This window comes from Betta splendens, chromosome 22 (assembly GCF_900634795.4).
Source record: "Betta splendens chromosome 22, fBetSpl5.4, whole genome shotgun sequence".
NCBI lineage: Eukaryota > Metazoa > Chordata > Actinopteri > Anabantiformes > Osphronemidae > Betta > Betta splendens.
The window spans coordinates 16,328,086-16,351,413 of record NC_040900.2 but is presented as its reverse complement, the minus strand read 5'-3'; the positions used below and the strand labels follow the sequence as shown (position 1 = coordinate 16,351,413).

The 23,328-nt window shown below is 40.3% G+C and overlaps 2 protein-coding genes and 1 long non-coding RNA gene across 7 annotated transcripts; 2 read left to right on the top strand and 1 right to left on the bottom strand.

Moving 5' to 3' along the window:
• Nucleotides 1-670: 670 nt before the first annotated feature.
• LOC129603568 (uncharacterized) lies at nt 671-3,008 on the top strand. Of its 2 annotated transcripts, XR_008693590.1 has the most exons (6): nt 671-791; nt 2,142-2,317; nt 2,415-2,473; nt 2,640-2,696; nt 2,785-2,892; nt 2,971-3,008. It is a non-coding gene; the product is annotated as an uncharacterized LOC129603568 (long non-coding RNA). The 2 variants fall into 2 exon arrangements; XR_008693589.1 differs by having other exon boundaries at nt 2,785-3,008.
• Nucleotides 3,009-5,551: 2,543 nt separating this feature from the next.
• tedc1 (tubulin epsilon and delta complex 1) lies at nt 5,552-8,764 on the top strand. 4 transcript variants are annotated; one of them, XM_029139908.3, is made up of 8 exons: nt 5,552-5,863; nt 6,076-6,160; nt 6,307-6,518; nt 6,598-6,735; nt 6,836-6,904; nt 7,022-7,081; nt 7,329-7,454; nt 7,588-8,764. In XM_029139908.3, the coding sequence occupies exons 1-8, from the start codon at nt 5,720-5,722 to the stop codon at nt 7,936-7,938; spliced, it is 1,185 nt and encodes a 394-aa protein (XP_028995741.1). In that variant the 5' UTR covers nt 5,552-5,719; the 3' UTR covers nt 7,939-8,764. The 4 variants fall into 4 exon arrangements, with proteins under 4 accessions (XP_028995741.1, XP_055361744.1, XP_028995742.1 ...); XM_029139907.3 differs by having other exon boundaries at nt 5,554-5,863; nt 7,022-7,108; XM_055505769.1 differs by lacking the exons at nt 6,598-6,735; nt 6,836-6,904.
• On the bottom strand, nt 7,971-10,555 carry pth2 (parathyroid hormone 2). The gene is made up of 5 exons (XM_029139911.3): nt 10,405-10,555; nt 9,848-9,952; nt 9,383-9,583; nt 8,535-8,546; nt 7,971-8,471 (listed from the first exon to the last, which is right to left on the bottom strand). Exons 2-5 carry the CDS (start codon nt 9,949-9,951, stop codon nt 8,303-8,305), a joined length of 486 nt encoding a protein of 161 aa, XP_028995744.1. The 5' UTR covers nt 9,952; nt 10,405-10,555; the 3' UTR covers nt 7,971-8,302.
• Nucleotides 10,556-23,328: the final 12,773 nt, after the last annotated feature.

Here is a 23,328-nt window from a genome sequence, read left to right as displayed (position 1 = left end):
CCTGGAAATCTGAGCCCTCTGGTTTTGACCCACGACTGTTATTGGACCCGATCACGCCTGCTCCTCCTGTACTAAGACCGTGTTTATCTGTGCATTACCTGGACTGTCTGTGATTCCGAAAACTGCATTAAATCCTTGAACTTCATCAGTTGTCTGTCGTCTCGGCGCTGTGCATGTGGGTCCGATCTCTGCCAAAACCTGACAAATGAGGGAAAACAGACAAATGTTTTTTAATATTTCAGCTTTTATTGATTGCCAAAAAAACAATAATTTAGGTATTTCACAGGTGGTCTAAGTCCAACATAGGTGCCTTGTCCCTCAGGAAACACTGCCCTGATCCAGACCAGGGAAGGTGGTTTGACTTTCCTCGCCCTAGAAGTCCCCAGCACCAGCTGACAAGACTTCTAGGCTAGATACCTGCAACAACTTGAAATACACAGACATAGTACTAAAAAAACAATAACTACATTTCTATTAGTTATATATTAGCACTTGATATATCATACACTTTACTAAAAGCAATTAAAAAAGTATTAGGTCAATATATATTTTGAAACAAAACTATGTTTGTAAACCAGAGTTCCCAGGTACATTATGATTAATCTGCAAATAGTAAAATTTTCATAAAAAGTTTTTTTTATGAATTTTTAAGATACTGATTTATTCCATGCATGTGTAATTGTCTGATATACTGTATATTAAATGTGTTCTGTAGTGAATACACATTCAATCATACTGGATCATCAACCATAGATGACAGTAGGTTTGGCAACTAGTTCAGGCGTCTTAAGGTAAGATTTATCGTAATTTTTATTTATTAATAAAAGTAATAACCACATGCAATATCTTAAAAGCATTAGTCACACCATGCCTCTGTAGGCATTCACTGTTCCTACATTGGCACTTAATTACAGACAAATACAGCAAAATATAAGCTGCAGCTGAAGATCCCATTATAGAAAAAATATTTTCACACAGCATCAGAACGAGAAATAAAAAACATGTAACAATGAGTTTATATTAGTTTATCAAGCTATGCTCCCAAACAAGCTGTAGTCGTGTTATGAATATTCTGTTCTATTAATTCAGGCTGCTGATTTGCAACCATTAGTATTAGCGTTAGCAGCTAATCAAGGTGCGTATTATATAAATCACATTAAATTAAATGTGAATCTGCCAGTTAGACGTACCTTGCGCCAGTCGAAGTGTAACCACTTCAACAGCCTCCCATTCAACTTCAGAGTCAGATTTTGGATCAAACGTATAGTTGAACTCCACTACGAGGACGAGTTAGCCAGTGTCACTGTTACAATGGATTCAGTGACCGTGACGTTTGATTCCCGCGGCGGATCACGACTATGCGCTTCCTCAAAGGGGTGCAGGGATCAGTTTAGCTTCCGACACACTCCGAAAATAGAGCGTTGTAGACGAGAGCTTAAAACACACATTTTCAGACGGGCCATGTGGGCGATCTACAGCGCTTTTTGGCATTAAAAGTTACAGACATCTTACTGAGACATCAAGGTCCAATTCTTTAGAAATGTGGAGCATGAAAAAAGCGTGTGCATGGATCTTTAATCATATTGTGTTCGGTGTAACTAATTAATAAATAATGTTTGTACTGTTGTTATATTTCACTTGTAAAGTAAGGACTTTTAAAGTAATTGTTCACTCATCTAAAGAGTTACTTTAGTAATTGCATAAAATACTGAAGTTTGTATGAATTAAAAGTGCAGTGTTATGTCTATCCATTTTTAAAATTCCTGTTGTGGTTGATGTGGGTTTTTTAAAGTAATTATAATTCAATAATCCAATACGTTTTATGGAGAGCGATTATTACATTAATCTAATTAGGTTTTTAAAAGTTACCCAAAACTCATGTAATAATATAAGAATTTAATTTAAATTATTATGTAGGCGCAATCCTGCAGGCATAAAAAGAACGTGGCTAAAAATGAAATATAAAAACATAATTCAAAAAGGTAAGGCACGATTATATCATGGGTATAGACTAACTGACTTTACAACATTTGACATATTAAATAACTACTGTAAATAGCATGCAGAGTATAGCGGTGCAGCAGCATTTTCAACATGGGTGTATTGTTTTCACACAGTTAAATCATTTGACTTCTACTCAGTCAACAGAAAGAAGGCAGAGGCTAGAACAACTGGTGGAGGACCTGCACCACCACCACTGATGCATGCAGAGGAGAAGGCACTCAGCCTGAACACTGGAAAGTAGGGGCTGAAGGAATTCCTGGAGGGAGTTCATTAGAACCAGTCACTCCCCAGGATACAAGTGCATTTGTAAAATGTAAGAGCCCTACCTATACATTTGATTTTTTACATAGGCTACTTTTGATATATCTATTTCTTAGAGTCTGGGTTGGGTTCTTTGTTGGTCTTAACAGGTTCTGATGGTAATATCAGCCTCTTGGATCCTCCTGTCACAACAGAAGCTCAGGCTGTTGTAAGTCTACTACAAAATGAAGCTTAAATTATGATAAGCAGTATTATAAAGTGTAATATTAATAGTTTATACACATTACATGATTTCTGATGTTTGTGTCGCATAGCCTAAATGATGTAACTTGATCTCCAAGTATGCTGACATTATTATCTCCCCTCTGCCCCAGAGTGTGAAGGACAGAAGGAAGAAGGGTACATCACATTCTGCTGCACAGATGCACACAGTTCAGTGATGTTCAGTAAACGCCAGAGTTCAATTCTGTAAGAATAATGAGGAACTGTCATGTAACTCCAAATCTTCTGTATTTTCAGTTACTGGTTAAGGAGTTGTATAAACTAAATCTCAAGGAAATGTTATACTTGGACCGCCAGATTAAAAAGACAGATCTAGAAACTGAAATTCTCAAACAAAAGCTGGAGGTGAGTGTATAGTTAAAGGTGAATTGTATGAATTATTGGAAGAATCATAAAATCTAACAATTGCCTTTGTATTTGTAGGAAATGAAGAAAACCAAATAAATTATGATTTGCATTTATTCAGTTTCTTTTATTGGTGGTGGTGATGGTTGATTAACACATTACGGCAAATCACATCTCTGACTGTCCGTCCACTCTGCAGATTACTATGATGGAAGGAGTCTTCCTCAGGGTCTTGTATTTGTAGGGCAGAGTTTTGCCCCCCTCTAATAATTGCAATATTATGGAGAACAACACCACATTCCACAATAATGTCACAAGCCTCTCAGGTGTTTCCCTGAGGTGACGTAAGCACTGAATATGTGCTTTCAACAGGCCTGTGGTCGTTTCCACCTGGGCCACCTGAGTTCTGCAGTGTACCACATTAAAGTGCTGCTGGGGGCCTGCTTCAGGTTCTGGGTGAGGGGTCAGTAGTGTGGGCTGGCATGGGTGACCCCTATCTCCAGCAGAAAGCCGTCAATCTCTCCTAGAAGAAAGTTCTCAATACTTTAGTGCTGCACAGAAGTGCTCCTGTGAGTGTGTAGTGCATGCATTGAAATAAGTGTCTAGGACACACATGTACTTACCACAGTTCAGCCTGTTACTTAGGGTTGACTCACGATATATTCATGAGTCATGACCAGAGCTGGGCCATTTGGCCTGCACGTTTGTGATAATATGTGCAGCATCATATGATCTAAGTGGTGTAAACAATGATACATGTCAGTTACAGTGACCATTAGAAATAGTACTCAGTGTACCTGCACATTTATTAGTTTATTTCAGGTCACAGAAAGATGTTATTAACTGATCATCGTTTTTCAGATTAGCCTCACTGAAACGAATTAAATACCACATACCTGCAATCCTGTGAAGCTCCTCTTTAATGGCTCTGAGGAGTTTGTGGCAAGGAAAGCGCTTGAGGTCTAACTATTCTACATACAGTGGCTTCACTAATGTGCTCAGCTTCTGCAATGTTATAAAGAAAACTACCGTCTGCAAAAAAACGTAACGCAACACAAAGAATCCGCTGGGATGTAAGAGCACAGCAACGATAGGTGATGTGTCTGATGTATGGGTGGATAAGATTATTGATATATGTTATGGAGTCTCGAGAAAAATGGTACCGCTCAAATAAATATGCACGGCGATATGACAAAAACATTAACTTGTGGCGTCAAAATCCTCTCGCGGCATTAATTCAATGACGTGTGAATTAATATAGCGTCCTCATCTACAGGATCCTCTAGAAACGGACATTTTGGTCTCTGCGCGAAGGAAACATTTGCAATCTATGAATGTACTGAAAGATTAAACGATATTGGCCTATTTAAACACTGTTCACTACTCAAAGGGTCAGGGACCGAAGGAAACTGAGTTTCCCGGACAAAACCTGCTCCCAACCAGGTTAGGGTCACAGAGTAAGTTTCCATAGTAACTGACTCTGAGTTTCGATTACCTCTCTTCTTGAAACGGGTTTAAACCTACTGTACCCCGCTTTACGGGTTTATGTTACCTCCCTTTCTGAAACCGAAAAGTTTTCCTCATTTCGGGGTTAACAAACTCAGAGTTTCAACAAAACCTCTTTCTTGAAAAGGGGCCAGGGTCTAGGGATGGTCCACAACTCTCGAAATTAGTTTATGACCAAGGAAGAGGGGGAAAAACTGAAAATGGGATTGTTTCAACAGTAATAAGAACTTTTACACATCAAAATGTCTGTTGAAACTGAAAGTAAACACGGAACATTTAAGTACTGACGTTCTCTGGCATAAATCTTGCCACCCATATTGTCTACCATGCCATGGTGCATATTGTTAGATTCTGTAGAATCTAGGATTTCATTTGAGCCATAGTTTATTTGTGTTGCATTTTTGTAGCGGTGGAGCCATAAATGCGCTGCATATGCTAGCCTATGTGGCACTAGAGAGTATTGTTATTGTTTACATTTTTGGTTATTACCGGGGCTGTGTTTGAAGCATATGAAAGACCTCAAAAGGACCTAATCTTGCGCCACCTAGGGACCCAATTGGATCCCTCTGGGGTGCATACCTTTCTTTTTTTTCTTTCTAATGGTCGGATGCTTTGTTGTCCACAAGGACATTGCTGCTTTAACCATTGACGATATATCTCACTCACTAACATCTATAGGATCCAGATGGACCAACAGAACCATGCAGTAAAAATTATTTTTTATTGTATTTATTATAATCTTATATGCAATTATTTCGTAAATAAATTCTTGAAATCTCATATATTACTGATAAAATAGTTTTTATTAATAAAGCTGGTCTATGTGGGCCCCTCAAAGTTCATGGGCCAAAAATTGTCTAGGACTGCTGCTCGGGAGATATGTGGATGGGCGGGGTAAGTTTTGTGGCGAGGTGGAGTGAGTGGAGCATGTTAGTGTGACAAATACAGGAGGGAAAGGGTAGGAATGGTGAGGAGTATTAGGGAAGCAGGAATGAAAGATGTGTGTTTGACGAGTGTGTTGGAAGCTGAAGGATCAGAGTGGGGGGTGCATGCCCTGTTTAGGTTTTTAAATGTCACTGGGTTTGGAAAAGGAATATGAGGGTGTAGAAATCGACAGATGGCGGTAGTGCAACCTTGAGGATGTAAGCCGCCCATAAACACAAAAGAAGAAGAAGATCATGTGACGTTTTGCCAACCGGCAATAAGCGCAAAGAAGAGGATATCTGCGAAATTAATGCATGTCTATATGGAGCTGAACGTGTTGCTGGCAGTCAGAGATAGCATTGATTACGAACATAGTAACGTGTCTTTTTAGTGTGTGATGCAGCCAAGTAAAATTACCGTGAATTTGGAAGTGAAGCAAGTGATTGGGACTCTGTGTAAACTGCTCTCGGCCGTGGGATTGTACCATGTACCCGCACCAGAGGCATTTAGACGGGCAAAATTTGGTTTTGGAGTCGAAATGGTACGTTCAAGATGTTACTACTCTAAACGTATGTGAAAAAAACAGCAAAATATGCTATACAACATAGTATATGAACATAACATATAAACAGAGTGGAATACTGTATATTATGAAAAAGAAAGAGAAAAAAAATAGGTCTAAGGTTTGGACCATTTTTATAGGGAAGTTCCAGCGGCACACCTCAGTAATACCTCTTGATGTTGTTTTCTCAGGAATCTCAGTTTTGGCGGCTGATAGCCGACATTCTTCACAGTTCTGGCACTGTACACTCTCAAATAGTTGCACAGCCCAAAGAAGGTCAGTCATTTTTTTGAATACTAGGTTTCATTGGATAAGGTGTGACTATTTTGCTTACCTTATGTAATATCGAGATCATGATAGTAGAACTGTTGATTTAAATAGGTTCTATGTGATGGGTTGTGCCTCCCTGTGTGTGTTTGTAGAGTACAAGAAGCTGGTGGCTGCTGGCCTTTGGCAGACTGGTTATTATGCAGACTGGATATATGAGATGGAGGAAGAAGGACAAGATGAAAAAAGTTTCTCCAGCCAAGATCTCCTCTTGGCAGTAGGCTGGCTGCTCTCTATTGGAACAATAGAAAAGCTGCTGATGCAAAGAGTACAACAACTAGACAAAACATTACTCAGATCTATACCTGTAAGTCCCACTTGTATTGAATTCACACCATGATAGTGTAATGGATAAATTTTATGTCTTTAATTTCTGAATGTTTTAGGTCAGCTCTCAGGTTTCTCAAGAGCTGTGGCTTGATTTGGTCTTGCTACGCAGACTTCAGTGGCTTGTTGGCAATCTGAGACATGAGGGACGAATCCTGCTGTGCATGTTAGAAGAAAAAAATAGGTTGCTTCATGCTGTGAGAAAATTATGTTTTCGCTTTTAACTGACTGTTCATTTATTGTTCAAATCTATAAATGACCTGCTGTTAAGCATTGTTCAAATAAACCTGTTTACAGTTTTTTTCTGCCAGCGTCTCCTCCAAAGTGCCATACCTGTCTGACCAAAACTCCACAGCCCTAAAGAATGTAAATGAAATTAAAACTTAAATTGCAGTGTGTTTCTGTTAACTTAGAATTTGAAACTTAAATTAATTTATACACATTTTGTAAAAAGTCAACTGTATGTGTGCTTTTGTGTTATAGGACTATGTTTGTACAGAGCAGCTCTGTGACCTCCTGGAAGCATATGTTAATTGGAAACAGGTGGAGAAAGTCTTCTGGAGTTGGATGGTCTGTAAATAACAGTAATAAATGTAACTGTGCAATTAATTCATTTGTATTCATGATTTTGGCTTCTCGTTGTATAAACAAATTACTGTAATTGAGATAAAATAATGTGCCACATTGTTTTTAGTAGTTATATTGTTGTTTTGTTATGGCAATGCCCCCCCCCCCCTCAAAAAGCAGAGTCACCTAAAATCACTATCATATTTAATATGTGTTTGTGTAGGACAGTGTCATTGGCTGCCATTTGTCAGAACCTAAGAGATGTACAAGTGTACCTGATATGGTTTCCAGTAGAAATCAGGGCCTAGAGGAACTGGAGAACATGCTAATAAAACTGCCCATTGCACAGGTGTGTAATGCACACACACACACACATGCAAAAAAATAGAATGTACTGTAATTGATCACACACAATATAGTTTGACAATGACAACTGTGTTTTTCAATTTTACCTTTTTTTAAATGTTGTTTTTATATCAAAGAAAGGACAGAGGAGAGGCAGAGGTGATTCTGAGGAAAGAGGAAGGACGAATTTGCAGGAAGGTTTGGACACGTCCCCCTGTCTTCCTATTTCTCTTCCACTTCTACCCTCCTTCTCCCACTCCTACAGAGCCAGACTTCAGGCTGAGAAGCCAGTCAGACTCAACCGCTACCCATCAGAGGAACTCCACAACTGGGCCAAGACTACAGAGGATTTCCAACCTTCTAAGACTGCATGGGTACTTCTTGAGACAGAGGCTCAGCTGCTGCAAAGGAGGGACCAGCAGAGACAGGCCAACAGGATGATGCTACAACATACTATTAGCCTCTTTGATGCTCAAAATTCACAATAATAAGTAACCTGTAAGATGTCTGTATTTCAAAATGTTTGTACTTTCACTGGCTACTTTATTAAGTACACTTGCAGTCTAATTTAGTCCAATACAGAAACTTTGACATTAAGTCTTTTTTTTACTATTATTATGTGTATCTTTAAACAAACAACAACATTTTCAGTTGATTATTTAACTATAGAATAGAACATCAATAAACTTACAGTTGGAACAGGACTGACAAAACACCACAACAAAGAATAGAAAATCCTGGGTCTAGGCTTCATACTACATACTGACTAGAGGGTTGTTGAATCTGTATATTTCTGCTAGTGTTAAGTTTAGGGAGTGATTCTCTAGTAAAATTATTTTAAAATGTAAATCATCATGAAGAATTAACCACCAGTAGTTTCTGCATGTAGGAGTTGAGCCACTTCTGTCTTTCCATGGAGGTGAGGAGCTTACTTTTCTCTCTGAAGGCTGCATCATCAGCTACCACCATGTTTCTTTTCGCCATCCCAGGTCCCAGTGACAACCATTCAGCAGGCCAGGCCCTTTCCATGCCACAAACATACAAACCAAAACCTTGGGATTATTGACAGGGACAATCCAGGTACTGTTCAACATTACTACAGTATAGGTTCAGGTAGGAACTTAGTAAGTGTAATCAAGAAGAGTGATTGTACTGTATTCAGAAGATGCCTCCAAAGTCACTGCAAAATAAAAACTGTTCTGAAACTTAAAATAGTATTGTTTATATAAACTTACATACTACACAATATGTATATAAGTTAAAACATCCCTAGCTATTTGTAATTAGTCTAGTAATTAAAATCTCTGAGTAGTGGCCTTCATATTGTTTCTTGGTTCCCACTATCGGTTATTTATTTCAACTCTTTCTCCATGTATGCTATGATACAGTACATGGAATCATCTTGTAAGTAACAGTGTACGGCTGTACTTCTTTGAGTACTAGATGTTATTGCAAATGTTAAAAAAAAGTTTTAGGTGTGAGAGATGATATTTCAAATCTGTGTAAATAGTTTGATTTTGGAATAGGCACAATTTCATCATTTATTAGTTATTCATACTCTTGGCAAATTCTTGTTACTAAGTTACTTTTATGCAACCATTTTTTTCTGATTGGAAATAAGACTTGCTTCTCTTAAGATAATAAGGCAATGTACAAGAGGCATCATTGTGGAAAAGAAGCATTTGAATTCTGTAATATCCAATAAAGGCTTTTCTATTGATTATTGCGAAGGTATGAATACTATAGAAAATGTCGCTATTTGTGTGTGCATACAAGGTGAATAATATCTTACTGTCTTTTTTTTCTTTCTTCATATTATCTTTTGGGGAAAAGCCTGTGTCATTTCCGGCCAAAAAGAACCCAAAACAAATGCTTGTTGCATGAAAGTAACTTTAAGTCAGAAGTTGCCAGGGGTATGAATAATTTTGGGGCTCAGCTATACATTTGCAATACCTTGCCTCAGGTCTCTCTGGGGCAAAAAGCCATGCCTCTGTCATCAGCTTTGCCTTGTTGGCTGTGGCTCCAAGGCTGGGTGCTGTCATCATTTGAATGCTCCAGTCACGGAGAGAGATGGAGGGGAAGAGGACATCCCAGTCGTCTTTAGTCGCCTTAGTTTCATTTGAATCCTCAGAACTTTTAGAGTTAGATTACAATCATTAATTACATTAGAACATTACATAATCACACACACACACACACACACACACACACACACACACACATATAGTTATATATATATATATATATATATATATATATATAACTCATTTAAATTTCATTACTCTGTTTTATATGTTATATTTATGTTATATAAATCTGTTAATATTACAAATTTACACACATCTAAAAACTTCCACAGAGCATCCTAACATCTTAATAAGGTTAGTAAGTAATCACCTGAGGGGTAGTGGAGGCTGAGGAAAGCCAGATGTCACTAAGGTCATACTTAGAATGCAAAGCGACACAATGGATGTAAAGGGAAAAATGGGTAGTATAGACATCCTATAAAAAAAGAACATTATGTGTACATCCTCTTATGGATCAATAATAAATGACAAATAATGATCATATCAACATATCAATCAATTAATAATTAAAAATTAAAAGTTACCAGTTAAAGTTTAAATAGAGAAGCAATGTTCACTTAGGATAAAGAAACTCATCAAATTTGTACACATTTTGTGTAGAAGGAACGAGACCCTAATACTATTATTATACTACATTACATACTACAATACTATTTACTTTCTTAAACAAATTAAACCGTTTTAAATGAAATAATTGTGGTTTCATAACTGTGAGACAGCTCTTGGCAGCTGCAATCACTATGCAACAATATTTTTGAAACAAAACTACAAATGCATTCTTCCAAACACAGTTAAAAAACAAGTTACGTGGAAGGTTGTTGGTAAGAAATGTTTCTAAAGTCTCTTAGGCAGCTACAGGTTTCTTACCTCCTTATGTGGGAACGTTGATATGTTTGTTTTTATCCAGAAGAACTCACACTACAGAGGTTCTAGGTCAGCCGTCACCCAAGCAGGAAAATGTTGTCTGCTGAACTACCTCCAAAGGAGGTCCACCAGATACTTGGCTTACATATTTATATACCCAGGACTTGAGTGCTTTACCGTCCACCCCCTTGAACCACCCACACATGTTCACAAGCAAACATACCATTCACCAGATCAAACCAACTTTGAGTTTAGCATGCAAGAGGAAGTGCTGTTAGCTTGTTAGTGTCTTGTTTCAAAGACTTACTCATGGTGCTGTGGTACAGGAACCTTATTAGTGACAATGGTGAATTTCCTTTCCCAGACTCCCTTTTTTTCCTTTTATGCATCAAATGTATTGATACAGACTTTGCCTCAAAGATAGGCTATAGTAGAATACTCTTTGTATTACCTTTGTATTACCACAAATGCAAATCGTGTAAAGTAGACATTTCCAAGGTTCTGGAACTGACTGATAATGGTTACAGTGGAAAATTGACATTTATGAATGTATTTCTAATGCTATTTTCCACCATACTTATTATATCTTACATTATGATATACTGTAATACATTTTCATTACTAACTGTGGTTTTGATGGTAAACATATAGTGGCAATATCAACTTTCTTTTTGATTTGTAGAGCTAATCCCAAAGCTGTTTTGGATCTAAATACACTGTAGAGACATATGTGGTTTAAAGATGTTCTCTGGCATCTCTCTTATTCACAGTGGGAGGTAAAAATAGTGTTTTGTAAAGAGTTACCTTATTAGCATGTCAGATTTAAGAAGTCTTCCACAAATAACCATACATCATCTCACCAGGTAAAAAAACAGGAGTAAGAAAACATTTTCTCCAATGCCAATTGAAGCAATGTGAAACAAAAGATGCAAAGGTAGAAATTCTGTGGCATTTGTTAGCATACAGGAACCTCTTTACCATTTAAGGACATTGTTTTGCCTGTGCTTGGAAATAATGACTTGCGGTCAGGAAGCAGCTGGTCTTAACAATGGCTCTGCAGCTCTCTGATGTTAGACAAAATAACAAGTGTCAGACACAGAAGAGTCATCTCACACAACCTATATTCTCCTATCAAAGAATTGCTTTTGTATTTAACATGTGGTCATAACATTAAACGATGAAAAAAGGTCAAAAAGTTGGACTTTACCTTAAACAATGCAAAGGTGTTTAGCTAAAACTCTACTATCATATTCCTTCTAGGACTTCTGGCAATTGGTGTATTTTTAATTACAGGAATATGTTTAGAATGTTAATTTTATAGCAGCAGACAAAAAACAGAGGAAATTCAATGGTGTTCTTTTCAATTTATTCTCATCCTTTTTTTGTCCAGCAGTTCAACAATATTGTGATGGACGTATATAAGAAATATATATATATATATATATATATGTGTGTGTATGTGTGTGTGTGTGTGTGTGTGTGTGTGTGTGTGTGTGTTGCTGTGTTAGTGGACAGGTTGAGTTTTTGCATTTGGGGTGTGTGTGCGTGAGGGGGGTGGGGGTGGTGGTGCAACCAGCTGCTGAAACCAAACAAATCAGTTAAGCAACTCACACAAACATATACATATATCATATACATACACATATGCATTGTTATGCATAATCTCATAATACTTAATAATAGCCATGACATACAACATCACAACTACCATAATCACACATTATTGATATTGATAGTGATAAGTACCAGTAATACTTACAGCTAAGTTTAGAAAGCCTGTTTATCAGCTCAGGTGTTGAGTGTCCCACTACAAGGTTAGTAAACTGTAGCTTAACCTTGTTTACCCAGAAGCTGAGACAGACGTGGGTGCATGAACAGTGCCATTTGTGTAAACCAGTGTGATGGGAGGAGCTGTCTGGTCTGTAAGGAGCTTGCCAGGGGCCCCGTTTCACGAAGGAGGTTTAACAAACTCTGAGTTTAAACCTGAAGTCTGAGTTGACTTACACTGAGTTTGAAAACCTGGAGTTTTCGGTTTCAGAACAGCTGAGAAGAGTTGGTTTAAGCAACTCCGAGTTAATGGACTCAGAGTTAACCACGTGCACCGCAACTATAAAATAGCTGCCAGAATCAATGCGTAAGTTTACATTTTAATCATACAGTGTTCGGTGTAACTAATTACTAAATAATGTTAGATTGTTATATTTCACTTGTAAAGTAAATTTTCATTCTTCTAAGGAGTTACTTTAGTATAAAATACAGCATAGCATAAAATACAGATGTTTGTATGAATCAAAAGGGCAATGTTATGTCTGTCAATTTTTACAATTCCTGTTGTGGTTGATGTGGGATTTGTAAAGTAATGATAATTCAATAATCCAGTACGTTTTATGGAGAGCAATTATTACACCAATCTAATTAGGTTTTTAAAAGTTACCCAAAACTCATGTAATAATATTAGAATTTAATTTCAATTTTTATGTAGGTGCAATCCTGCAAGCATAAAATGAACATGGCAGCAGCTAAAAATGAAATATAAAAACATAATTCAAACAGGTAAAGCACGATCATATCTTGGGTGTAGACTACCTGACTTTACAACATCTGACATATTTACCCTCACGCAGCCTTCAAGGGGGTCAGACTGACCCACGAGACAATCTATGAAACTTTTGGTTCCTTTTTGGCCACGAGACACCTACGTTTCGCAGGATCCATGGCGGCTTGGGTCAACTCTCCCTTCGTCTTCGTCATAGGCCTGTTCGGCAGCCTCCCGGGGTCCTGCGCGACCCCAGCCCTCGGAACCCTACCCATCCAGCATCCTCCCGAGGTTCTTTCCTCCTGCACTGTACCTCCACCCCTGCCACAGGCCAACTGATCATTGGTATTAAAGGGGTCATATCATGCAAAATCCACTTTTTAGACATTTTGGAGCGTACCTATGACTCTATGGGTCACATTTCACTTCTACTTCACGGTAGAAGTGCATTTCCTCCTTTTTTTACATTTTGAGACTTTATCCAATGGAGACAGACCTCATTCTACTCTGAAACCGTTCCCCCCTTGTCGTCACAGAAGCAGGAAGTCCTCCCTGCAAATCCTGAACCACCACCCCCACAATGATACCGAGCCAAAACTGGACTTCCGCCATTTCCCCCCCTCTCACTCACCATGAACAGACGAACATGGCAGCGCCCAAGTCCTCCCACAGAAAGTGTTGAGTTTTTTTTAACCAACACCAAAGTCTATTCACTTTACCAAGGGATCAACAAGTGAGGACTTTGTGGGTCACTTTTATTTTAAACGGACTGGTGCCAGAAACACTGCCTCAGCATTTATTTGTATGTGCATTTCAAACGAGGGTGTGTACAATGCAGGATTTGTTTGTTTGCCTCTGTTGGAAAAAAAGGATCTATTCCTACAGTCCGTCATCCACTCACTGAAGTAAGTACATGCTTAATACTTATAATGTTTGAAAATGTTAGTTTGTCTGTTTAAAATGTAGTAACCCATGTTTGAGGCAAGCTAATAGCTAGCTATGCTAACGGCTACAGCCAGTCGACCGAGCCTTTGTCCCCTTCAAATGTGCTTATATGGGCTCCTGTGTGGAGAAAAGCTAATAGATATCAGCCTGTGAGCGGCTATAGGCAGGGTGCGGTGGATCTAGCTCGCTGTAGCAAGTACATGCTTGATACTTGTGATGTCTAAATATGTTAGTTGGTCTGTTTAAAATGTAGTAACCCGCATGTAAGACAAGCTAATAGCTAGCTTTGCTAACGCCCACAGCAAGTCAACACAGCCTTTCTCCCTTTCAAATGTGCTACTCTGAGTTGGTACAATCACGCACCTGTGTGGGGAACAGCTATTACCTATGGGCCTTATATTGGCGACAGGCAGGAAGCGGTGGATCGAGATTTTGTCCTGTTGACATGTGCTGCCGCTCGTATTTGTGAGTTGCGTTAGCCGTTAGCATGCCATTAGGCCTTTGCACTTTAGAGATACAGCTGGACGATCACTACAATGAGAAATTGCAGATGAACGCGATTATGTTTGTTATTACCCCGTCCTGTGTCACAGCCTGAATCAACTTGTGATTTGGGGTTATGTCATTGTTCTATCAAATTCTAACGTAATTAGTTGGAATGATTACTGTGTTGTGTTGCACGCTTAGTTGCTAATTAGTCACATCTCTACAGTAACTGCTGCTTATCTGGTCAGTTACCTATAGCTTGTGTACCATAGCCATTATATTTGAAGGACCAATACAATTTACAGTAAATGTAACATTGTCTTTTTCTATACTGTAGGGGAACACATCCCAGTTACCCACATGCAAGAAGGTTGTCAAACAGAGTCACTGCAGACTGTTGGCACACAAACATCTGCTGCCCAGCTCAGGAGAGAAGGTATGTACAGTTGTATGTACCAACAGTTAGATAGATAATAGAACATTTTAATTTTAATTGGTATACACTGTTCAGTTTTTTGTATTGTTTATTGTTACATTAGAGAGGGTTTTGACCTACATAATACTGAACATTTGACTAATCTACAATTCTGATTGCAGTACATTTGTTTTGATGAGGTGATGGTGAGGACAGCCACAGCTTCCATCTGGTAGAGAAATGCTTCCGCTCAGTCTTCCAAATAGTGATGAGAACAAAGATCACCACATCTCTGTGGTCATCTGTTTACAACTATACCTGTCCTGCTGCAGAAACACATCTCCAACATAACCAAGTTTACTCCGTACCCAGGACATTTACCCCACTTCCATCAAGCATTTCATCTGCAAGGCCCTAAAAAAGCTTCTGTCCTCAAACCCCCAGACTCCTTAATTAACTCAGTAACCTATACATTCCACATTAAATTATGAAGATAACAGTTGGTTCTAGCTTTGGAGTAGTGGTGCATTTTTTGGTTGACAATCAAGTTGGCTTTAACACACAAAAAACACATTTCTACTCAAATGGTAAATGAGTTATTCCACAGGTGGTCTACATCCAACATACAGTGAGTGTTTTAGTGTTTTATCCATCAGGAAACTCTGCCTTCATCTACAACCCATGCATAAAGAGATGGCAACTCATATTCTTCACCCAAGGAATCCTCAGCACCAGCCCACTAGCCTCTGTAGATTAGATACCTGTAACAACTTCAGATACAGAGACATATTACTGTCAGATTTATCAAGAATGATCAAAAAACATAATTAAAAGCAGTAAAAATACGTTAGGTCAATATATAATTTGAACCAATGCTTTTTGTTCCCAGGTAGGTCATGCAGTGATGGTTTGAATATTAATGCACATTTTTAAAGGTCCATGCACACGCTTTTTTCATGCTACACAATGCTAAAGAATTGGACCTTGATGTCTCGGTAACTTGTCTGTAACTTTTCATGCCAAAAAGCTCTGTAGATCGCCCACCTGGCCTGTCTGAAAATGTGTGTTTTAAGCTCTCATCCACAATGCTCTGTTTTCGGAGTGTGTCGCAAGTGAAGTTGATCGCCACACCCCTTTGAGGAAGTGCATAGCCGTGATCCGCCACCAGAATCAAAAGTCACGGTCACTGAATCCACTGTAACAGTGAAACTGGCTACCTCGTCCTCGTAGTGGAGTTCAACCATATGTTTGATCCAAAATTTGACTCTAAAGTCGAATGGGAGGCTGTTAAAGTGGTTAGACTGGCAACTAACTGGCAATCTCACATTTTATTTAATTTATTGATTTGTTTAATACGCAACTTGATTAGTGGCTGCTAATGGTTGCCAATAAGTAGCCTGAATTAATTAACAGAATATTTATAACACTACTACAGCCTGTTTGGGAGCATAGCTTGATTAACTAATATTAACTTTTACACGTTTTTTTTCTTTCTCGTGCTGCTATGTCAAAAGAATTTCTCCATAATGGGGTCTTCAGCTGCAGCATATATTTTGCCGTATTTGTCTGTAATTAAGTGCCAATGTGGGAACGATAAATGCCTGCAGAGGCATGGTGTGACAGCAACTGTTGCCGTCAAGATATTGCATGTGTTTATTACTTTTATTTGTCAATTAAATTAAAATTTCGATAAATCTTACCTCAAGACTGAACCAGTTTCCAAACCTACTGTCATGTATGGTTGATGATCCAGGACTGGAGCCAGTATAATCAAATGTGTATTCATTATAGAACACATTTAATATACAGTATATCAGACAATTACACATGCATGGAATAAATCAGTATCTCTGGAATTAAACAGTTTTAGAACATTTTACTATTTACTGATTAATCATAACATACCTGGGAACTCTGGTTTACAAACATAGTTTTGGTTCTAAATACATATTGACCTAATATATGTTTAATTGCTTTTAGTAAGGTGTATGATATACCAAGTGCTAATATATAACTGATACAAATGTAGTGAATGTTTTTCATAAATTTGACAGTACTAAGTCTGTGTGTAGCTCAAGTCGTTGCAGGTATCAAGCCTAAAAGTCTTGTCAGCTGGTGTATGGGGACTTCTAGGGTTCCGGTTCTTAAAGCAGATTGGATAAACTCTCAAAGGGGAGGGCATAGGGGGGCATACTGACCCAAGGAGTCAAACAAACGTACCAGTGTTGGGGATATGCGAGGAGCACAAATTATAATAATTGGATTTATAGCTCCTGATTGGAGATACCAATTATGTTTATAATTTAGATTCACAAATCTTGGTTATTAGCTTAAATATATATAACTATATGACAAATGTCTATAGTTTGGTAAGTGAAACACTTACTATTATTGATTTTATAATTATTAATTGAAATAACAATTACTTAATTCACGGGGCACCACCCTGTTACCAGGGACCAATAACCAATTTGGAATAGCCAATACAGTCTCAATTGTATTTAAGTTGGTTGAAGGATGAACTCCGTACCATAGTCGACTCAATTCACTAGTGCTGTAAAACCATATACAAATAATCACAGACAACGACCAATTAAATTATGAAGGCTTTATTAAACAATTAATATTAACTCTAGTGTCAACACTATCTTGAATAACTCAGCAAATCACAACTTAATCTTATGGTGTGTTCATCTGGACGTACTGTATGTGTATGCGCGTTACCTGAGATAAGAGGGGTGTGTGTGTGTGTGTGTGTGTGTGTGTGTGTGTGTGTGTGTGTGTGTGTGTGTGTGTAAGAGAGAGAGAGAGAGAGAGAGAGAGAGAGAGAGAGAAAGAGAAAGGAGGAGGAAGGAGGAGCGCGCCCCCCTTTAGGGGCGTGGTGAGATGGCACAGCTGTGCGCGTGTGCACAACAATAAAACAATTACTGGTACCCTAAGAGTTCTACTTTGCTCAGACTTAAGAATGCATCTGCCTTACTGCTTAATCCTGTGGTGGGAAGATCCGGCGTTGCGTGCGTGCTTGCGTACTTGCGCTGTTGCGGTTCGGTCCAGGTGTGCGTCGCGGTGATCGCGTCGTGATCAGCTGATGCGGCGGCGAGTGAGGCGGTTACGCTGGCGGTTTCCTGCCGTGTGGCTGGGAGTAGATGGGTGATCAGGCCCGTTCTCTGTGACGACGTGGCGTGGCTCCAGGCGTGCCGGTGCAGAGGGAAGCTCCAGGTGGACAGAGAGAAGAACGATCTGCAGTGGTCTCGTGTGCGAGGAGAGAAGGGACCGGGACGAAGTGAACAAGAGAACAAGGGTCGGGGAAAACAAGGGAAACGAGGTTCGAAGAGAACAAGGGGAAACGGGACAGGGTCGGAGAGAACAATGGCCGAAAACTTTTATAACCTTGTTTTTGGTCACGCCCGTCCTATTGTTTGGTCCAATCAGGACAGCTGACGTCCAAGTTCTTCCAGCTGACGTCCAAGTTTCTCCGCCGTTTGTCGCTTGTGTCAGCGGGGGAGCCAGGTATGGGTCCCCAGCCTGGCGCCTGGTTTTGGCGCTCAGATTTGAAATCTCTTTGTTCTCACTCACTACTATCAGGATGAAGACATTACATGCAGGCCGCAGTACCTCCTTTGTCTGAGCATGTGGGACCTTAATAATAATTCTGTTAATAACAGATTATACATATGAGGTCCCCCAACATCAGAACGTCCAAAAAGTGAATTTTGCATGTGCAGGCACCTTTAAATAAAATTTTGTCAGAGCAGCAGCACAAGTAAGACAAAAACAGTGTAAAATGTATTTATATTATTTCAGCTATGGTCTCAAACTTTTATTTATTTGTATAATGTAACTGCCACCTATTGTATCCTAACCGTGCAGTGGCTCGTATCCATGAAGCCAATTTTTAAAAAAAAGGTACACGCTTCCGCACAGGGGTGTGGCGAGCAGCTAAACACTTACAAGTTTGTCAGGAGAGGTAGTACAGGTGTATCTGCGAGATCTGTTAGCCACACCTCCATCCCTGCCACAGGCAGCATTATTTGATTTTTATTATATTATGAGGGGTAAAAAAAACAAATAGGCAGAACTTTTGATTAAATGCTAAATATTTATTGGATATAAAACAGTATTTAAAGAAAGGGGTACACAATGCATTTATATTCACTCATATTCATATTCATATTAAAATTCATATTATGCATTCATAATCCAAACGTGTCTGGAAATCTTAATTTGTACGCGTAACGACAGAGGCAGGCATAGGGAGAAGCTCAATACACCATTGATGTAAGCCAAAAGCTAAGAGACAGACTTGAATGGGACTCTCATATAACAACTCCCATATAACAAAAGACGATCCCCGCATTCGCCTTCAGCTCAGGCAGCTTTTTCGGATCAATGTACAGCCCCCACCAGGTGTCGCCCAGTACCGTTATCGCGCTGCGCACCTCCCTCAGCAACCTTGTGCCAGACAGATCCTCGAAGTGCACTCTGTCTTCTGGGGAGGGAGTCAGAAGTTTGGCACGGTTCTTCTTTGTAACATCACCAATCAGCCTCCGACGACATCCCATAAAGGTCGGTCCAAATTGAGGTGGTGGTGTCCATGTCCTGGTTGTCGCGAGCCACTGGCTTGAAGATGATCTTTTAGGCTCCATTGTAAACCACCACAAAGAAAAATCTCAGTCCCCTTACCGGCTTGATTGCACCCCAAAGAACAGTGCCGCGATCAGCCAGCAAAACAATTCCCTCACGTGATGTAACATGCGAGCGAAACAGATGCAGCAGGCCCTTGGCAGGCGAGGCCCAGATCTTCCTCATTAGGACCCCATTTTCTCCCAGGAGACATTCAGGAGCGCCCAATTTCCCCAGGGTCTGCGAGAGTAGATGTTAGCACGGCAGTCGCGCCAGACAGCGAACTTGTCATTGTCTCTCGCTTTTCCAGTTTCTTTAGACAGGGTCTCTGCGGGCGTCTCTGGTCTCTGCGTCCATGTCGGTGAGCTCTGTTCAGTTTAGAGGGGCGAGGAGAGTAGACATCTTCTTCTGTCTTTGCGGTGGTGGGGTTTGTATGTGGATGACCATGGGAAGGTGGCAAGGCAGACCGGGGTCCAACCGACCCCAACCCTATTTTGTTTTGTTTTGTTTTTTCTTTTTCTCCATCACACCAGAGGCATCAAACCAAAATCATCTCACCTCCAGAGAACTCAGAACCGTTCTCCACTTCATCCAACGTGAAAGTTCTCCAACCTGGCAATTTCTCCCACCAGGAGGATCCTCCAATGTGGAAAAATCATCCAACTTGGAAACTTGTGTTTGTGTGTGTGTAACCCACTTCAGCTCTTACTGTCCAGGATAATAACTAAGTGATACAGGTATAGGTTTTATGAACCAGTGAATCAGAAATCTGAGTTCGCTCTAGGAGAAAGGGGTATCAGCAACGTACATTGAGAGGAAGAGTAAAACTCTGACATGCAGATGAAATTTTTGTGCACTGTATTAAAACCACATCAATGACACATCAATGGCAGTATGGGACATTTTTTTACCATTAATACAGAAACTTCCTACTCCAAGTCACAATCTGTGGTTTTGGATGGCTCGCCACGACCACTGAAGTTCCTCTTTATCTTCAGGACCAAGAGGAATCCCAGCAGACGAGATCTTTACTTGATCCTCAGAGTAAGGAGATCCAAACGGGAAAGAAAAAGACCCGGCCAAATAGGCCAACAGAGGGTTACAACAATGTCCGCATAACAATCATAACCATTCTTGCTATTTATAATTCGGACTGAACATGTCCCTCAATATTTACATTTGACAAAATGGCTATACACTTGTCCCATTCTATCACCAAAATAAAACAGAAAGAGAAAAAATGTATTTAACCATCTTAATATAAGCAGTCTTCATTTTCATATATACACACACACACACACACACACACACACACACACACACACACACACACACACACACACACACACACATATACTTGTAACACCCATGAATTTAGCATCTTTAGCTCCCCATTTAAATCATAATTAGCATCCGCACATTCCACCTTTCGTTTTCATTAGTAACAGCATTTTACTCACCAGAGGCTCAAGCATCACACAACACACACACGCTTCGGCACAACTGCAGATCACACGCCTCTCAGCAATCCAGGTGTCGTAATACATCGTGTCAAGCTAGCGTTAGCAAAACCCATGCGGCTGCCAGTCCAAGCGCCATAGTGGCTAACGATCTTAACTTACTTCGTCGTATCTTTGGCACGACGCTCTGTCCACCAGCGACTTCACAGCCGAAGAGACTATGTTCCACGTCGATTATGACCACAATAGACCGAATTAATTGGTTCTCTTGCACATAAAACTAACACTGTATGCAACAAAAGTTAAAGTGTAGCCACCTTGACTTTGGCTTGGCAAAGGACCCAGCGAGACAGAGTACGCTGCGGCTCAGGCCGTCATCTTGGAATCGATCGCCAGGTGAGCAACGGACAAGCTGGCAGCCGTAAGAGAGATTTGGGACGCGTGGGTGGAGCGGCTGTTGGACGAGTAACTGGTTCCCCCAAGACACACACAGAAATGCAGAAAACACATGCAAAGCAGACACACACACACAGACATGCAGAAAACACAAGCAAAGCAGACTCACACACACGCAGACACACAGAAATGCACAAAATACATGCATAGCACGCTTGCTTTTTTGTCTGTAAAATAAAAACTTTAATTAAATTTTTTTAAATCTTTTTTTTTGCCCTTGGCGCTTTGTAGGTTGTTCCTTCTCTCTTTCAGACAGTACATGCCTAGCAAGCCAGCAAAATACGGCCTAAATTATGGGTTGCGTTTGACGAAGTTACACTTGGAAGATGCAGCTCTACACCGGCAAACCAGGAGGAGGAGGAGAGAAGAGAGCTTCTGAAAAAAAGCAGTGCCAGCAGGTCCTGCTGGACGTCACCGAAGGGCTTGTGGGGCCTCGCAACGTGACGTGCGACAACTTTTTCACTTCCTATGAACTGGCCCAGCGGCTCCTGCGCAGGGAGCTCACCATGCTCGGTACGGTTCGCAAGAACAAGCCAGGAGAAAGACGGAGTGCTGGCCCATGGCCGTGTTTCACCGCAGCAAGAGGAGGGTGTTCCTAGAGCAGCTGGGCAAGGGGCTCTTGACTCCTATTATCCGGAGAAGGCGCCATCTGCCTCGCAGCCAAGCATCCGCCTCGCTCGTGCTTAAGTTTCAGAAGGGGGTTCGGGACCCCCATGTGGGTCTTCCTCCCGCTCCTTTTCCTGCTCCTGCTCTTCTGGACTCAGGGCAGCAGCAACAGCAGCGGCAGGTTCTCACCGCAGACCTCGTCTGGGGTGACGACGGGGACGATGAGGGTGACGGAGGAGAAGACGACGCCCTTGGTTCTGCCGCTAGCGGCCGGGCGCAAAAGGACAAGAGGAAAAGGGGTCAAATTTGTCCGTGCACAAGGGACAGCAAAACAAATGTGTGTCATCGGTGCAAGAGATACATCTGCCACAGACATTTGCTCTTCTGGTGCTCAGACTGTCCCGGTGTGTCAGTAAAATACTCAGTAAAAACGTGTGTTGCATTTTTTATTTATTTTATTCTATTTTTTTGCCTTTATGCAAATAATGTGTGTATATAACTGTAATTGATATGTAAATAAGTACTGTTTGGTATGAGGGTATGAAAAGACATAGATGACCGGAAGCAATTTCTTGTTTGTCTTGTGCAAACCTGGTGAATAAAAACAATTCTGATTCTAATAAGAAGCTTATTTCTGCCTCTTTTAACTTCATCAAACTCTCAGTAGAACCAGATTAATGCTTGTTTCACGTTACTAAAAAGTGATTCATGCCATATATTTTGATACTATTTTCTGTGGTGGAAATTTCCCATGAACAAGCAGATGAGAGAGTTGTTTTTTGTGTGATTTATTATAAAATTAAAGGAAAATAAAAATAATGTGGAAAGCAAAATAAAAACATGTTGATCGTACACATCAACAAACCAGAAACTAACTGGGGAGATCAGAGCATACGCCATGAAGGTGGGATGCAAAGAGCCCAAAATCCTCAAGTCGTTTCTGCCTTTTAACCCCTCTGTTAGACTACGGTGAAATATCTGCCTGGTCCAATCAAATTGCATGCACCATCTCATCCCTGTCGCCGTGTGTGTGAAGATGTTTACATTCTCACACCTGCATCATTGGCGTCCGACTATCAGAGAGAAAGGAGCTCAACAGACAGAGAGACACAACCCTCTGGCCTTGGGTTTAGGAGGGAGTATATCAGGCAAAGACAACCATTGTCCTCTCTTCCTCTTTGAAGCACCTCCTTATCGTGGAGGAGGAGTTTGTGTGCCTGAATGACCCCAGCTATGTTGTCGGGGGCTAACTGCCCCTGGTAGGGTCTCCCAAGGCAAACAGGTCCTGGGTGATGGGCCAGACTAAGAGCGGTTCATTAACCCCCCTATGAAAGAAAGACCAGCAAGGACTGGGGTTGGGGCTCTCATGCGTGTGCCTGGAGCCCGAAGGAGTGACGTGG

Bases quoted from the DNA above. Each gene is read 5' to 3' on its own strand.
- tedc1 (XM_029139907.3), top strand. From the start codon at position 5,720: ATGCAGCCAAGTAAAATTACCGTGAATTTGGAAGTGAAGCAAGTGATT. The intron at 5,864-6,075 runs GTACGTTCAAGA...TTGTTTTCTCAG, and splicing joins TTGGTTTTGGAGTCGAAATG to GAATCTCAGTTTTGGCGGCT. The intron at 7,109-7,328 runs GTCTGTAAATAA...GTGTTTGTGTAG, and splicing joins AAGTCTTCTGGAGTTGGATG to GACAGTGTCATTGGCTGCCA.
- pth2 (XM_029139911.3), bottom strand. From the start codon at position 9,951: ATGTCTATACTACCCATTTTTCCCTTTACATCCATTGTGTCGCTTTGC. The intron at 9,584-9,847 runs GTGATTACTTAC...TAACTCTAAAAG, and splicing joins CAGCCTCCACTACCCCTCAG to TTCTGAGGATTCAAATGAAA.